Source organism: Pan paniscus, chromosome 3, assembly GCF_029289425.2.
Source record: "Pan paniscus chromosome 3, NHGRI_mPanPan1-v2.0_pri, whole genome shotgun sequence".
NCBI lineage: Eukaryota > Metazoa > Chordata > Mammalia > Primates > Hominidae > Pan > Pan paniscus.
The window spans coordinates 46,721,263-46,739,279 of record NC_073252.2 but is presented as its reverse complement, the minus strand read 5'-3'; the positions used below and the strand labels follow the sequence as shown (position 1 = coordinate 46,739,279).

At 43.5% G+C, this 18,017-nt stretch overlaps 1 protein-coding gene across 1 annotated transcript in view; it reads right to left on the bottom strand.

The window, feature by feature from the left end:
* HPSE (heparanase) overlaps window positions 1-8,767 on the bottom strand; it is a 42,465-nt gene extending 33,698 nt beyond the window's left edge. Inside the window, exon 1 of the mRNA XM_003832244.6 lies at window positions 8,095-8,767. Within this exon, the coding sequence (XP_003832292.4) occupies window positions 8,095-8,468 (374 nt within the window). The 5' untranslated portion in view covers window positions 8,469-8,767. The remainder of the gene's footprint in view (window positions 1-8,094) is intronic.
* Between the last annotated feature and the right edge of the window lie 9,250 nt (window positions 8,768-18,017).

Below are 18,017 nucleotides of genomic sequence, written 5' to 3'. Positions count from 1 at the left end.
CAGGTGATAGACTGAAGATGGGGAGGAACAGGGAGGAGAAGGGGCGCTAAGTTTTGTAGAATTTGAGATACCAATGGAACACCAAAAAACGTACTTCCATCCATCAGGCGCTTGGCCCTGTGTGTCTGGAACTCGAGAGACACATACAGGCCGGGAATATAGACAGGCAAGTCCTCAGTAGAAATGTCAGGGACTGGCAACCCCTAGCTCACAGGTCACAAGGTATGGACCTAAAACCAAGATGAGGAACTTCCTCAGAGAGAACCACTCCAGGCTGGCCCTGTTCCACTGCCTTCAGCCAGGCACTGATTCTGTTCCTTGGCATTTTGATTGGGTTTGATGATAGAGGAACCTCATTTAGATTCCTCTAGCTGTATTTGTAAGCAGTCGCGGCTGGGCAAGAGACTGGGAAGTGGGAGGAAACGAGCACCTGGAAAAGTTGCTGTGGCATCACATGACGGGCATCTGTGAGTGACCTGGGTCACAGCCTGGTCGTTAGAGGTACAAACTGTACCACCTTGGGTCACTCTCCATCACACTGCCCTGCCTTCATTTTCTTCATAGCATTCATCACTCTCTGAAATCAACTTCCTTTTTCATTTCCTTGGCTTACTCTCTATTGCAGCCCCCATCTCTGCTGCAAGCTCCCTGAGAGCAGGGACCTGACTGACTTATCAGAATCTACCCGATACCTAGATAAGTACTTGGCACACCACTGGTGTTTAATAAATACTTAAGTGAATGAATGAGCAAGGCCCACCTGATGTAAGGGTAAGTCGCTGCCAGACAAAGACTGTTTCCTGAACAAAATGAAAACCCAATACTGTTTGGGTTTACCACTTGGACACTGCCAAGTACAAGAAATCACATTTCAAAGTTTTGGTATTGAGGACCTTTTTGTTTGTCTCCTTTGCAATGAAATATTTTCTTGTTTTGAGAAAATAATATTGACGTCCTCTGACAAAAACTGGATTTAATATGGGTGCAAAACATGCCATAAAACTAAAACTGATCAAAGGTACAGTATTTCAATCATATACAAGAAAAATAAATGAAAAATAATCCCACCACCACAGTGACATGGAAATAACAGATGAACGCATAAAAGAAGCTTCAGCTATTCTATTTCTAGAGCAGTTTGTTAAGGAAAAAAAGGGGGCCTGCAGGTGTTTTTATTTTACCTTTTGTACAAAAATAAGTTACTTCTCTCTGACACAAAAGCAGAGGTGTGCTGGAGTCGGCTGTACCACGTTGTCGGCCTGTGAAAGCCAAATGTTAAATTTGGAGAAAATTTGTGAGCCAGTTGTTAAACTGTTGGCAGTTTGGAATTGGCCATGGAGGGAGTATTTACACCACAGAAATCAGCAAAAACCATCAACCAGTCTCCCCTCTTCCCAGAGAGCCAGTTGTTAAACAGTTTCCAGCACAGTACTGCATGAGCAGTAATTTAAGTAATTTCTGGAAGTGGGTGAGACCACCCAGGGGAATATGTGAAGTGAAAAGAAGGCCTAGGTCAGAAGTCTGAGGAACACCAATGTTTAAGACAAACTAGAGAGAGAGAGATGGAGAGGAATTGTTAGAGAACACCCCCCAACAGGAAAGGCGACAGACCTAAAGGGGTAAGAAAGTGCTTCCATTGTCAACCTTGCCAAATGCCTCCAAGAGACTGTATTAGTTTGTTAGGGCTGCAGTAGCACAGTACTGCAAACTAATTGGTTTGAACAACAGAAATGTATTGTCTTACAGTTTTGAAAAGCCGAAACGTTGAATTCAAGGTAGTGGCAGGGCCATACTCCCTCTCTAGGCGCAGGAAAGGATTTGTTCCAGGTCTTTCTCCTAAGTTCCCATAGCTTTTTGACTCCAACTCCATAACTCCTGTCATCACATGGTATTCTCCCTATGTGCGTGTCTGTCTCCAAATTTCTCCTTGTTATAAGGACATCAGTCATATTAGATGAGCAGCCCATCACATTCCAGTATGACCTCATCCTAAGTAATAACGTCTGCAATGACCCTATTCCCAAATAAAGTCACATTCTGAGGTACTGGGGGTTAGGACTTCTAATATGGATTTTGGGGTAACCTCATTCAACCCATAACAAAGACCAAATAAGATAAAGTGTTTATTAGGTTTCCCAACAAAGGAAGGCCATTGATGATGTCGGAGAGATTGATTTTAGTGACACAATGATGGTGCCATCATGAGGGCAGAACAGGAAGAACAGGCTGCCGAGGGGAGGGAAGAAACGGGGTGGTTTCTGCAGAGGCACGTGTGCGAGGAGGTAATTGAGATGGGAAAGCCTTGGGGAAAGGCTTGAGGAAGAAGCCAGTAAAATGGGAGGAGTTGAAGATACAGGAGAGGGAAGAGGTGACTGATAGAGCGAAGTCCTTGGGGGTTGGGGAGGGGACGGGATTCAGGGCAGAAATGGAAGAAGCAGACTGAGATCAGAGAAAGGAGGAAAGCTGGACTTAGGCATGACATGTCTGCAGATTTGATGACAGGAGGAAAAGGAAAAGGAAGGAATTGCTCATTTTCTTTGGGAAGCAGAAGTATGGTCATGTGCTAAGAATGATAAGGTGAAGGTGGAGTCAGAGATTTTTAAAAAGTAGAGAATGTGAAAGGCAGAGAAATGGAGAGTTAAGGGTAACACTAAGGGCCAGGGAAGTCTGGAAGCTAAAAAATGTTTGGTGCAACATCAGTCTATGTGGCTGGGAGACTGTCCACTCCCTCCTCCCGCAAGAGCTCAATAGCCCAGCTATACAGGGTGGCCACTGAGACTGGAAATGAAGCATTAAAATGGCTTATTAATATACATTAAAATTAATAAGTAATATTTTTCCATTTCCAGGTTTTTGGGCCACCCTGTAGATTCCAAAGACAGAAAATATGGTTGGACTAAACCAGGTTTAGTATTTTAGCAGGAAGAACAATGGAACAGGGATTTGGGGTTATTATTACAAGAGTGGTTCACATGATAAATTAAGAAGCTCAAATCAGATATGGAAGAAGTAGAGAGAGGAAGAAGCTGTTCAGTGGAGGTATTTAAAAATTGTTATGATGGGCGCTATGGAGTAGAAGGGCTGTGGTCTGGCTCTCAGAAAAAAAGGTGCTCTGCTTTTTAGTATTTGCCAATTTCCATGGTAAATATTCTCACCATGGCTGATTTCCAGATACCCACAGGATGTCACTGAATACAGAGTTGAGATGAAATGCATACATTTCATGAGCTGGATAAGCTGGTTCTGTTACAACTTGAGTGTAACATTATCTGTTATAAAAAAATGTGAGTGAAGAAACTGAGACAGTTTATCTAGGTGACTTGAAGTCATCTAGGATGATGGTGAGACTAGGAAGTGGAGAGGAAACTGTGAGATCAGTGCCAGTCTTCAGTTAATAAGGGGGAGTAAGTAAGAGGGGGACAGAGTGCCGTAAGCAGGAGCACTGGATGAGAGCCAGATGTGGAGATGAGGAAACACACACTGAGTCATGGCATCACCCGTAATGCACATCAGGCTAGTCTACACTGAGTGTGTAGGGAAGCTACCCGCCTTCTTTCACTCAATTTCAAAATAACCCACTGAAGCAAATGGCATTATTATCGTCATTTTACAAACAAGGAACCTGAACAAAAGGAGGTAATTTGCCCAAGGTAACAAGTCAAAAGGGATTTGAACTATAGCAGTATGGAGTTCAAACTAGTGGGCTGTCATCCAGAAGCCAGACTGGAGAACAGGAAAAGAACTGGACTATGGGAGAATATGCAGCCATTACTCAAAAGGGCTACAGGGAAGACAGTGTCATCAGAGAATAGCCAAGTTGTAGCTTGGACAAGGAGGTAGAGGAGATATTCTGTGAGGAGGACAGAGCAGGTAACCCTGCAAAGGGCTCCAGGGCACAGTGGACAGGGTTAGTGGGGAAGGCAATAATAAGAGCTCAATCAGAGGGACAGCACTTCCCAGGAGTTAGGAGACATGAGGTGTGTGATTGTCTCCAGCCCTTTGTTTCCCTTTGGCCGTGAATATTTCTGCCATCAATAGGCACATGGGGAGTCTGCACCTCTTTCCAACACTGGTTATCAAAACGTGTGTTTAACATTGATAAGTAATTTTCTAAATGTGAAAAGCAACTCTGTCTATGAAGATGCAAGAATCTAATATTGAAAGTTTTTATCAGTAAATATTTATTGAATTGGCAAAAATGGATAAACTTTGCTGAAGGAAAGTAAGCAAATTGCAACGAAAAGCAAGCATGGTTGCATTATCACTGAGATTGCTGTTCGTACCACTTTTGCTCTGCAGTATTTAGGATTTCTACCACCGACTCAGCACTATACTTTTTTTTACCGTGCATTAGTGAACTATGCTTGTATATGTGTCTTAATTGAAATGCAGATCTGTACTGTCCACTACCATAGCACTAGCTACATGTGGCTACTGAACGCTTGAAATATAGTTAATCTGAGGCCGGGTGCAGTGGCTCATGCCTGTAATCCCAACACTTTGGGAGGCCGAGGTGGGCATATCACCTGAGGTCAGGAGTTTGAGATTAGCCTGGCCAACATGGTGAAACCCTGTCTCTACTAAAAATACACAATTAGCCAGGCATGGTGGTGCATGCCTCTAGTCCCAGCTACTTGGGAGACTGAGGCAGGAGAATAACTTGAACCCGGGAGGCGGAGGTTGCAGTGAGCCGAGGTAACGCCATTGTACTCTAGCTTTGGTGAAAAGAGCAAAATTGTCTCGGAAAAAAAAAAGAAAGAAAGAAATATAGTCTGAGAAGTGCTGTAAATAATACACGCCAGATTACAGAATAGACTTGGTTTGAGAAAAGGAATAATAAATACCTCATTAATATTTTTATATTGATTACATGCTGAGAAAACATTTTGGATGTATTGAACTAAACAAAATTATTAAAATTAATTTCACTTGTTTCTTTTTACCTTTTTAATATGGCTACTAGAAAATTTAAAATTACATATGACCTTGCATATGAGGCCCACATTATGTTATATTTCCACTGGACAGTGTTGATTTAGGGCTGGGCTCTCTTTGGAGTTCTGCACACAGTTAGGCTTAGGAAGTACTTTGATTGGTTTCTTGATTAAGTCCCTCTGGGAAGACGACAAATTGAAAGATTTTTTTTTTCAAATTTTAGATTGCTCTATCATTGGTATTTAAGTTTTGTGTGGAGTTGGGCTGTACACAATGTATTTGCCATCATGGAGACTAGAACCACGCCAGTGACTAAGTTTGCTTAGGCCTCTTTGAAGTACCTTAGATGAAGGTTTGGGCCCTGATACTGTTACTCTCATGTGAATGCTTCTTTTCATTATATCAATCTCTCAATTCCTTTCCAAACAATCTTTTTCTACCATATCCTACTCTCTTTCCTTTAAAAAATATAATCTGCTTTCCCTTTTTATGGGCACTATTATCTCATGTGATCAGAGTCTAGTTTCAAACTGTGGCCAAGTTACTTAACCTCCCTGAGCCTCACTTTCTTCATTTTTAAAATGGGGGTGACAAAACTAGTCACTCACAGTGTTGTAGCCAAGACTAAATGGATTAATACCTAGAAGGTGCTTAGAACAGGGCCAGGCAAATGACAAGAACTGAGGAAGTGTCAGCTGTTTGTGTCCTCCTCTCTTTCCTTATTCCTTCAGCTTTCGTCTGCTCAGCTCTTGCCATCCCGCCCACACAACTTCACTTTTGAGGAACTGTAATAAATTAAACAACAGGCGTCTTACTCTCCTCTACTGTGGACCCCTACAAAGTTTAGTGTTGTCTTCTGAGATGGCTGGGCTGTTTGGGCCCTGTGCCCCTCCTGGGGAGATGGACCCTCACACTCTAATTTAGAAGCTAGGTCTTAGATGAGGAGAGGGGGTTCCTCCCTCTTTTAGGTCTTAGCAGATAACACTCTGGGTGTGCTTGTCGATGCGTCTGGGGAGCAGGTATGGCAGATGGCCTCTCCAAGCGAAGCGGGCTGGAACAGACAGCAGCCAGCCTCGGAGAGAAGCACGTATGGACAAGAATAAACTGTTTTGTAAACCAGAAAAAAAGTTTTATGTATCACATGTTATGCTCTCTTGGTATTTCATTATACTCCAGTCTTTAACAAAAAGGTGCAGAGGAGGGGAAAAAAGGGTGCTCTGGGAAATGAAGAGATGTATTTAAGAAGAATAAAGGTATCATCCTCACTAAATTGCAGATTGGAATTTCTACGTGTTAGGGGGGTGTTAGTCAATTGCGGGGAGCTTGACTGCTGGGTGATCAGGCCCAGATCCTGGAAGTCCCACTGTATGTTTTTTCTTTTGGACCTGTTACTCCAGGGGGGAACCCCCATCTGTCCTTTCTTGGGGAGAGGTTGGGGAATATGCTGGCTACAGCAATAGAAGAGGCCTCAGGTCCTCACATTTCAGTAAATGGACATCTACTTCATACCCATGTTCAGTAACTGCCTCCCCCACCCCACACCCCAGCAAGCTAAGACTGGGGTCCTGCGATCTGGAGCCCTGTGGTTCAGCATTTCTCTGGAACAATCTTCCTATCCCCCAACTAGTTGCTGCCTAGTATCAGCTTCCTATCCTTAAGGGGAAGGACAGAAAGTGAGGATTCTTCCCCACCAGAAAATTGTAGTGCCACAAGGAAAAGGAGAGTTTAACTATGATCCAAAGAAACAGAAAACCGGTGAATGGCTACCAAATGCTCACCATGTCGTAGAAAGAAACAATTCATTTGAAACGTCAAACACTTACTATGGGTCAAACACTGAGAAGCTCTTACCATATCATCAAATCCTCGGGCAATAATCCTTGAGGCAAGCTTGAGAAATTCCATTCTACAGCTGAAGAAATCAAGGTTGGTGTGGCCAAGAGACATGGAAAAACCAAGTCACTCATCTTTGCCAGAGCTGAGAGTCAAGCCAGGATGGTCTGTCCATCTCTTAACCAGTATACTACCCATTAAATTAGCGCTGGCAACTATAGTGTGGGCTCAGGGAGGACAGCATCTAGGTATTTGACACAGAGGTGAGATAATGGTGATCTTTCCCTCTATCTGGGCTGGTCAAGATGTGGCCATCTCTGGAGGCTCCCAGGGCCTAAATAAGAGGCGTAGAAGACCTGGGATTGTCCCTGTAGCTCCCCATCTTGGAGTCAGCCTGCATTCATGGGGCAGGAGCCCTGAACCTGCATCAGGTTCCCTCTTTCTCAGGTAAGAAAAAAACTTAGAGCTGATAAGGCAGCACCACATTTTGCAGCCCCATTTTGGAGAGACATCTTTTTATTAGGACTTTGTAAGTCACTGCAGTAGTCTCCTAGGTCTCATTTATTGAATATTTAGATTTTTATTCCTGTTCTGTGAAGCCCTTTTCATCTGCCTAAAAAGAAAAGAAAAAAGAAAAAAAGAAAAGAAAAAAGAAAAAAAAAAGAAAAGAAAAAGAAATCTTCCCAACACAGCCTTAAATACAGAAGGCCATGCACAATCTTACTTGTCCTACACTGCACAGCAAATCAAGCACTCACAGGCCTTCAGGTGCACCTGCCTGGTTTCCCTCTTCTTGGCTAGGCAAGTGGGCAGTTTCTTTTTCAAATTTCCACTTATACCTGACCTTAGGTGGTGCTTATTCAACACTTACAGAATGAATGAAACAAAAAGTCTCATTTAGAGTGGGCGCTAAACAATGTGTACACATGGACTTAGTGGAATAGTAGACACTGGAGACTCCAAAAGGTGGGAGGGTGGGAGAGGGATGAGGGATGAGAAATTACCTATTAGATACAATGTACACCATTCGGGTGACAGTTACACTAAGAGCCCAGATGCCACCACAATGCAATATACCCATGGAACAGAACTGCACTTGTAACCCCTAAATCTATTTTTTAAATGATACCCCCCAAAAAGCGGTTTGGGGTCAGAGAGTAAGGGAGGGAGAGGGAGAATGAGAGGCGGGAAGTGGGGTGGGGAGAGACAGGCGGGGAGGTTCCGGTGTGAAGTTGTTTCCGCGCAAAAGAAGGAGAGCGGCTGGCGGGGCAGACATAGGTGTCAGGAGGACAGGAAAGGGGACAGGACCAGGAGGCTGGCGCTTACCCCAGGAAGATGAGGAACCGCGGGTCCGTGGCCAGGTTGGCGTCAATGGTGACGGACAGGAACGAGGGGCTCACCAGGTGCAGCGGCTCCTGGGTGAAGAAGTCCAGGTCCACGACGTCCTGTGCTTGCGCAGGTCGGGGCAGGGCGCCAGGGGAGAGGGGACCCAGCGGCCCCAGGAGCAGCAGCATCAGCGGCGGCGGCAGCGCAGGCTTCGAGCGCAGCAGCATCTTGGGCTCACCTGGCTGCTCCCCCCGCCAGCTGCCGCGCAGCGGAGAGTCGAGAGCTCGAGCACTTCCTCCCGCCGAGCCCCAGCGCCCTTTTCTCCTTTCCTCCGCCCCGTTACGCCTCCTCACCCCTCCCACTGCGCCCTCCATCCCTCCCACTCCTCTTCTGCAACCCTCCCACTGCTCCCAATCCAACCCCGCCCCGCCTGCCCGGCTCTCTCCTACTTCCTTGCTCGCTTTCCCCTCGGTGGCGGTCACGTTCACTTACGAAATCACCCACACCCACTTGAAGGGTGCGGAGATGGCCGGGATCCAAGCGCCCGGGAGGCCTGGGGAGGAACGCCCGGGGAGGAGCGCTGGGCATCCCGGACCAGGCTTCCTGACGCACGTGTTCTGCGCGCTCTCGTGGGAACCCAGCGTTTCCGACTTCCAGATCCCATTCTGATGGCGCCGGGTATCCCTCTGACCCTCGAGTAAAACCTCCAATGGAGTATTCATCCCTTCCTCTCCCATCTAGCTTATAAACACTTGCTTGTCACTTGAGCCAGCCAAAATCTGATTGTCCTCTGGCCAGGCAGTTTCTCAGGTATTTTACTTTTGCTTGAAAAAATCTGGCCTCAGCATACGCTAAACTGCAGCTGGAAAGAGATCAACCACCCAAAATTCTTTATCAACTTCTCATGAAGACAATATTTAGCAATCTTAAAGGGTTAGTTGCTCCAATGTCTGGAACTCAGGACCTGAAGCCCCCATACAAAGTGTGGAGTATGGACTGCCCCTGAATTTGGAGCCTTTGCCAAATTTCTCCTCTGCGCATTTATCTTTCGCTGTTGGTCAGACTTTTCTTCAGCTTTTCCATGATGCTTACACTGATGTATAATCATAGCAAGCATCGCACGCTTAGTGCCTACTGTATGCCTGATACAGGTGCTTTACTTGTGTTCTCTTCCCTTCTCACAACCCTGCCAAGTGCATACTGTCCTTGTTTTACACATGCGGACCCAAGCTCTGAGACAGTAACTGGGTGAAGTGTCAGAATCGGGATGTGAAGTGTCAGAATCGGGATGTGAATGCAGTTACAAAACCTCGAGCAGATGGCAGTGTGTTTCAGCTGAAATGTAACTTCCCTCAAGGAAGCTTTCTCTCAATCTCCAGGCAGCTCTCCATGGCACACTCTCATAGCATCCTCAATTTGTTAGATACTCTCGTAGCATCCTCAATTTGTTAGTATTGTGATGTTGCTCAACATTGGCTTCATCTACTAGATTATATGCTCCACCAAAACAGAGATTAAGTTTGTCTCACACGCTATGCTAGCCATAGCTCAGGCATGTGACCATGTTGGTGCTTAGAAGAGTCTAATAAATATTGGTTGAGTAAGCAAATAACACCAAAACCCTTAGATTTTTCCACTTGAGATTGTACCACCAATAAGGCAACAAATAAAAATAGATTATTTTGAAATGCATGTCTAATTTGCATAAATCAGGCCAGGCATGGTATGTGATGCCATCATGCCTGTGATGCCAGCATTTTGGGAGGCCAAGGTGGGAGGATTGCTTGAGCCAAGGAATTCAAGAACAGCCTGGGCAACATGATGAAACCCCATCTCTACAAAAAATACAAAAAATTAGCCAGGCGTGGTGGCCCGTGCCTGTGGTTCCAGCTACTGGGGAGGCTGAGGTGGGAGGTTTATTTGAGCCTGGGAGGTGGAGGTTGCAGTGACCCTTAATCACACCACTGCACTCCAGCCTGGGTGACAAAGTGAGACCCTCTCTTAAAATAATAATACTTATTATCATTATTTGCATAGATCTACCTATTCTTAAGCAACTTAAAAGCTAAGCTCATAGTGAGTTTTGCAACTAGAATCAGGTTCATATCCTACAATTACTGTATACATAAGAAAAAAAATTCACACATAAACACCACACTACCAGAAGAGTGTAATAATATGGTAGCAGACGTGGAGTTGGAAAAACAGAAGTTTCTTTTCCACATTTGTCATGACATTAATCTTACACCCCACCCCATGCCCCTGCCTCCTGTTGTGAGTCAACAGTCATACCAATTTCTTTCTTTCTTTTTTTTTTTTTTGAGACGGAGTCTCGCTCTGTCGCCTAGGCTGGAGTGCAGTGGCACCATCTCGGCTCACTGCAAGCTCTGCCTCCTGGATTCACGCCATTCTCCTGCCTCAGCCTCCCGAGTAGCTGGGACTACAGGGGCCTGCCAGCACCCCCGGCTAATTGTTTTGTATTTTTAGTAGAGATGGGATTTCACCATGTCTGTCAGGATGGTCTCAATCTCCTGACCTCGTGATCTGCCCGTCTCAGCCTCACAAAATGCTAGGATTGCAGGCATGAGCCACTGTGCCATGCCCAGTCATACCAATTTCTTTAACATGTTTGGGTGATTTGAAAAGTGGACCATTGCAAGTTTTCTAAATAGTGCATCCTTGTGGTCTACATGTGAGTTACTAATATGGAAACTGGGGGCCGGGTGTGATGGCTCACACCTGTAATCCCAGCACTTTGGGAGGCCAAGTCGGGTGGATCACTAGAGCCCAAGAGTTCAAGACCAGCCTGGGCAACATGGCGTAGCCAGGAGTGGTGGCACAGACCTATAATCCAAGCTACTCAGGAGGCTGATGCATAAGAATTGCATGGGAGGCAGAAATTGCAGTGAGCCAAGATCATGCCGCTGCACAATGGGAGACAGGGCAAGACCCCATAAAAAAAAAAAAGAAAAAAAAGAAAAAGAAAAGAAACTGGGAAAACAAAAACGAGGGGGCAGAGAAGCAATTTGCACACATGATGATCTGTTGGCTGAGATCTTGCTCCTGCTTCTAATTTGGTTTGATTTACAATGTCTGATAAGGATGTATGATATGGATACATAGGAAGGAGGAACATATAGGAATATTAATAGGAACTATCATTTCAGAGATATTTTATAATAAGACACCTTAATTTTTATAGCAAGTTACAGCTACATACATCCTAGCTAGAGCCCTTTTTCATACATCTTAGCCCTGCAGCTTGATGGGATGTACAATCTTGGGCCAGATCGTCAATTTCCAAGAGCCTCAATTTCTTCATCTATATAGTAGGGGTAATAATACATATTTCATAGGATTTTTTTTTTTTGAGACAGAGTCTCACTCTGTCACCCAGGTTGGAATACAGTGGTGTGATCTTGGCTCACTGAAACCTCCACCTCCACACTCAAGCAATCCTCCCACTTCAGCCTCCCAAGTAGCTGGGACCACAGGTGTGCCCCACCATGCCCTGTTAATTTTTTGCATTTTTGGTAGAGATGGGGTTCCTCCATGTTGCCCAGGCTGGTCTCAAATTCCTGAGCTCAGAGATCCACCCACTTATGCCTCCCAAAGTGCTGGGATTATAGGCATGAGCCACCATGCCTGGCCCATAGTCTTTTTTAAAAGAATTAATTGACAATAATGTAACACAGCTAGCTCCATCTGCAATGTGAGGTATGTGTTTAACAGACGAGAGATTTTTTTTAAAAAATTATTACCCCCACTTAATCTTTGCAATAACCTTGTAAAGTAGATTTACAGCTTTCTGATTCCAAGCCCAGAGTTTTTCCACTACCTCACGCAGATTTAGGGACTCACAAATTATGTGATGAAAATGATTTAGAAATAAAAAACTTTAAATGAACTAGAAAGTTTATGTGAACGCTTTATTAATTATAGGGCTGGGTGCAGTGGCTCACACCTGTAATCCCAGTGCTTTGGGAGGCTGAGGAGGGAGAATCACTTGGGCCCAGGAGTTTGAAACCAGCCAGGGCAACATAGCAAGATCCCATCTCTAAAAAAAAAAATGTTTTTTAATTAGCTGGATGTGGTGGCATGCACTTGTAGTACCAGCTACTTCACAGGCTAAGGTGGGAAGCTTGCTTGAGCCCAGGAGATAGAGACTACAGTGAGCCATGATCATGCCACTGCACTCCAGCCTGGGCAACAATGTGAGACTCTGTCTCAAAAAATATTAATAAAGAAAAAATAAATGCATAAAAATACAAAAAATAATTATAATGTGATCTCATTTCCATGTGGTCTGTGGATTGATTTTCAGTACTGGCATTGGGTTTTTAGGGATTCACACAAGGTTTACCTGGTCAACAATTACAAACACTTGTAAAACAACAGACTGATTTCAGGATATTTTCAGAAAATGATAATCTTATCACTTGTCTGTTTAGAAAATTAAGACTTTTCTAATGCAGAAATCTCTGAATGTGGGCAAACTTTTAGGCATTTGTAGTTATCTCCGGGCAAATAAATAGTTACAAATGTGTTGTTTTGAGTTATTGGGTTATGACTTTCTAAAGTTAAGTTTTGCTTTTAATTATTTGCCAATCAAACTGTATTTCAAAGCAAGGAGAAATTAAGAGAAAATTTTTGCTGAATGGTGAAAGGAAGGAAGTTAACATCTATTGCATGCATGGTGTTCTACAACGTGCTTTCACATATTTGTTTATTCATCTATTCATTCAAGTAGTTATTGGGCGCCTACTATGTACCAAGCACTGAGCTAGGCAACTGTAAGCAGCAAGCAGGGATTGTTCCTGTGCTCTGAAGTCTTACTGGGGAAGTAGAAGGTATTTTAAAAATCACAGGATGGTGGTGGCTCACGCCTGTAATCTCACTGCTAAGGCAAGTGGATCACTTGACTCCAAGAGTTCAAGACCAGCGTTAGCAACGTAGTGAAACCCCATATCTGCCCAAAATACAAAAAATTAGCTGGCATGGTGGCATGTGCCTGTGGTCCCAGCTACTCAGGAGGCTAAGTCAGGAGTATTGCTTGAGCCCGAGAGGCAGAGTTTGCAGTGACCCAAGATTGCGCCATTGCACTCCAGCCTAGGCAACAGAGACAGACTCTGTTTCAAAATAATAATAATAATAATAATAATAATAGTAATAATGAATTTAAAAATATCACGCAAAAGTGAAATTGCAAGTGTGGTAGGTGCTTCAAAGGTGATCATGGTGCTTTACGTGTGTATGAGGTAGAATTTCGATTTGGGGAGAGGGGCCATTGAGGATGTGACACTTAAGATCTGAAAGATGAGTAGACAACTAGGTAGAGGGAAATCATTCAAGGCTAGGGGAATGGCCTGTGGAAAGGTCCTGTGGTGTGTGAGAGCATGGATAGTGAGGGGACTGAGAGAAGGCTGGGGTGTCTGGATTAGAGAGAGCAAGGGGACAGCTGAGGATGTAGGAACAAACATTGCTGAGCCTTGCAATATTTTTAGAGCAATGAGAAGCCATTGAAAAGGCTTCAAGCCTGGGGTGGGTGCTGTGATAGGATCAGATTAATGTTTAATTAAATTAAATTAAATTATTTATTTATTTGAGACAGGCTCTTACTTTGTCACCCAGGCTGGAATACAGTGTCATGATCTCAGCTCACTGCAACCTCCACCTCTCGAGATGAAATGATCCTCCTGCCACAGCCTCCAGAGTAGCTGCGACCACAGGCATATACCACCATACCTGGCTAATTTTTGTGTTTTTTGTAGAGACATGGTCTTGCCATGTTGCCCAGGCTGGTCTTGAACTCCTGGACTCAAGCAATCCACCCACCTTGGCTTCCCAAAGTACTAGGATTACAGGTGTGAGCCATCATACTCTGCCTCAGATTCATATTTTAAAAGGGTAAACTATAAATGTTCTGTTTCCTCTGCTATATAGATGCCTGTTCATAGAACATGGATGTGCATTTCTCTATAGATATAGAGTCTCTATTTTTTAAATTATGCTTTTATGTATATATATATACCTACATGCACATGTATACACATAAGCTTATACACACACAATTAATATTTATTTCTCTCTGTGCCTGTGGGCAACTGGGTACTGGGAATCAGCAAGTGAACTAGAGGATGACAGAGAAAGCAGGAAGCATCCCTAGAGCAAGAACTAATAAACTCAGTGACCACACAGTCTAACCAGATAGATTATTATCCTGTAGGCTGAGGGGTAATTCAAAAGTCCCTAAAGAGCTGACTGCCCGAGTTTGGTCACCTGTCTCTGGCATATGAAGGCCCTGCAAGATGTTAATTATACTCATTCCAAAAAAAGCATAATCAAGTGAATTGAGGGGGACATTGTTTATGTTGCTCTCAGGCTCTGTAAATGGTATATACAGTATAAACACAGGGCATATGTGTGTATGGAAAACTCTCTCTCTAACCATGCTTTTTCCTCTACTCTCAAACCACAACAATCATCAACATAAGACCACTTCTGTGACCACAGGTGTGTGTGGTTTTTCCCCCACACACCAAGCAGCAGACACCAGCTGGGTGTTCTTTAATTCAGTTCTGACACTATCTACCCGGAGATAGTGTCAGATTCCACAAGTTGAGAGCTCAGTCCCCAAGACTGCCTCCCCCTTCCACACTAGTCACAGGTCTGGGCCTCTGAAACTTCTTACCAACTTGCTTCAAGTTGGGGCTTCCATGGCCCCCTTTTTGGATTTGACTAATTTGCTGAAGTGGCTCACAGGACTCAGGAAAACACTTACTTATATTTATTGGTTTATTCATCCCTTCCTCTCCCATCTAGCTTATAAACACTTGCTTGTCACTTGAGCCAGCCAAAATCTGATTGTCCTCTGGCCAGGCATTTTCTCAGGTATTTTACTTTTGCTTGAAAATATCTGGCCTCAGCATACGCTAAACTGCAGCTAGAAAGAGATCAACCACCAAAATTCTTTATCAACTTCTCATGAAGACAATATTTAGCAATCTTAAAGTGTTATTGGTTTATTATAAAGGATAGTACAAAGGATACAGGTGAAGAGACGTGAAGGGGTCAGAGCTTCCATGCCCTCCCTGAGTGCCACCTCCAGGAACCCTCACACATTTAGCTATCTGAAAGCTCCCTGAACGCAGTCCTCTTGGGTTTTTATGGAAACTTTATGATGTCAGCATTCCCTCCCCCAAGGTATACCACAGGAGTCTCTCTGGAGAGGGTCTTAACACCCACAATCAGAAAGGCAGAATGTATTAGTCCATTCTCACTCTGCTATAAAGAAATACCTAAGAATGAAAAAGAAAATAAAAGGAAAAAGAAATACCTGAGACTCAGTAATTTATAAAGAAATGAGGTTTAATTGTCTCATGGTTCTGTAGGCTGTACAGGAAGCATAGCAACATCAGCTTCTGGGGAGGACTCAGGGAACTTACCATCATGGCAGAAGGCAAAGAGGGAGCGAGGCACTTCACATGGCCAGAGTAGGAGGAAGAGAGAGACTGGTGAAGGGATATAGACTTTTAAATAACAAGATCTCAGGAGAACTCACTCACTTTCATGAGAACAGCACTGAGGGGATCATGATAACCCACTCATAAGAAACTGCCCCCATGATCCAATCACCTCCCACCAGCCACCACCTCCAACACTGGGGATTACAATCCGACCTGAGATTTGGGTGGGGACATAGACCCAAACCATATTATGAAACATTAGGGTCCTTCCTTGGGTCAGGTGAAAGGAGGGCAGGAGAAGGTCAGAGGCCTGCCCCTGAGGCCTAACGCACCCAAAATTATGACAAAAGACTCTAAGAGGGGCTATCAGAGTTATGAGCCAGGAACCATGATTGAAAACCAATATATATCATAATATCACAGCACAGAAGGAAGAACTCTACCAAGTGCGTTGAACATAAAGAAGTGGTTGGGGTGGGTAGATTGGGAGAAAGTGTCCCATCCTGATATTATATGTAGACTAGACTTCTGCTATGTGCTTGGCTTTTGGCCAGATGTCAGTATTTTGGCTCTCTCAAGAAACATGTGCTTCGAAGTAGGGCAAAAATACTTTCTGTTTTGTGGACTCCAAATAAGGAGTCAATAAGGGAAGTGGACTGTGTAGGAAACACTCCTTGTGAAAGATCTCCTTTATCACTGGTGACTAAGGCCTTGTAATGGCTACCCTTTGCACCCAGATTCAGCCAAGGTGCATGTTGGAGTGGCCAAAGAACTGGATAGGCAATTGCTTTTACAACTTTAATTGAATAGTTGATTCAGGAATTGTTATGGTTTGAATGTGTCCTCCAAAAAGCACATGTTGAAATTTAATAGCCATTGTAACTATTAGGAGGTGGGACCTTTAAGAGATGATTAGACTATTAATCGATTAATGCTGTTATTGTAGGAGTGGACTTGTTATAAAAGAACAAATATAGCTCCCTTTAATCATTCTCTCGCCTTCTCCTTCTACCTCCCTCCATAGGACGATGCAGCAAAAAAATGCGCTCGCCAGATGTGGGCTTCTCAATCTTGGATTACTCAACCTCCAGAATTGTGAGAAATCAATTTCTATTCATTATAAATTACCCAATCTCGGGTATGCTGTTACAGCAGCATAAAACAGACTAAGATAGGCATGATTGTCCAATTGTTTGTATATTGTATTAGACTTTGTCATTATTTTATAAAATGAATAGAAAATGGAAAATGCTATTGATAAGAAACATGAGTCTCATTAACTTATTTCATTTGCAACCAGGTGGAAAAGCATTAGGTATGCTAGTAGAGACAAATCTTTATCCTCGGTCTGATACTCAAGATTTAAAACAGAAATGAAATGTGTTTTCACTTCTGAAGAAAAACTCATGCTAAAGAACCTATTCAAGAATGTTAGAAATAATCCTATTTCAGTACCAACCCAAACAAATAAACCTTATTAAAAACCATTTATGAGGCAATCAAGGAAACATGGACTGGATATTGAATGATATTAAACAAGTTATTGTTAATTTTTTAAGGATAGAATATTGGCATTGTGGCTATTCAAGTATGCTTGTCTTTCAGAGATATCTGCTGAAGTATTTATAGGTAAACTGATATGATGTTTAGGATTGGCTTCAACATAATTTCTGAGGGAGAAAGGGAGTAGGTACAGATATGGATAAAACAAGATTGAGTGAAAAATTATTGAAGCTGGGTGATGAGTACATGATGGTTGTGGCAGATTTTATTTTTTAAATGTAGCAATAATGTTTTCCACCCATGTTCGTCTGTAATTTGACTTTTCCATCACCCCATAGAAAGGCAAGGATCTATGCCCTTTCCCCATGACTATTAGGCAGGCTTTAATCAATAAAGTAAAACAAATAACACAATGTGACATCTGAGGCCAGTCTATGAAAGGCCACGCAGCTCCCACCTTGATTCTCTTGGCATGCTTATTCCCCGGACACTTCTTCTGAGGATGCTCTGTCTGGGAACCCAGCTGCCATACTATGAGAAGCTCAAATCATGCTGAGCGTGGTGGCTCATGCCTATAATCCCAACACTTTGAGAGGCCAAGGCAGGAGGATCTCTTAAGCCCAGGAGTTCAGGAGCAGCCTGGGCAACATAGCAAGACCACATCTCTTGGAAAAAAAAAAAAAAGAAAGAAAAGAAAAAAAGAGAAAAAAGAAAAAAGTTATTTTAAAGAAACTTTTAAAAAGTTATTTTAAAGAAAAACATTATTTAAGGAAGAGAGAAGCTCAAGTCAAATGGACAAACCATGTGTAGATGTTCCAGCCCATAGTCCCAACCAAGCCCAGCCTTCAAGTTATCCCACCCCGGAACCAGACATAAGACTGAAGAAACTTGCAGATGATTCTGGTCCTAGTGATTCAAGTTACACTAGCCTTTCTAGTCTTTCCAGTGGAAGCC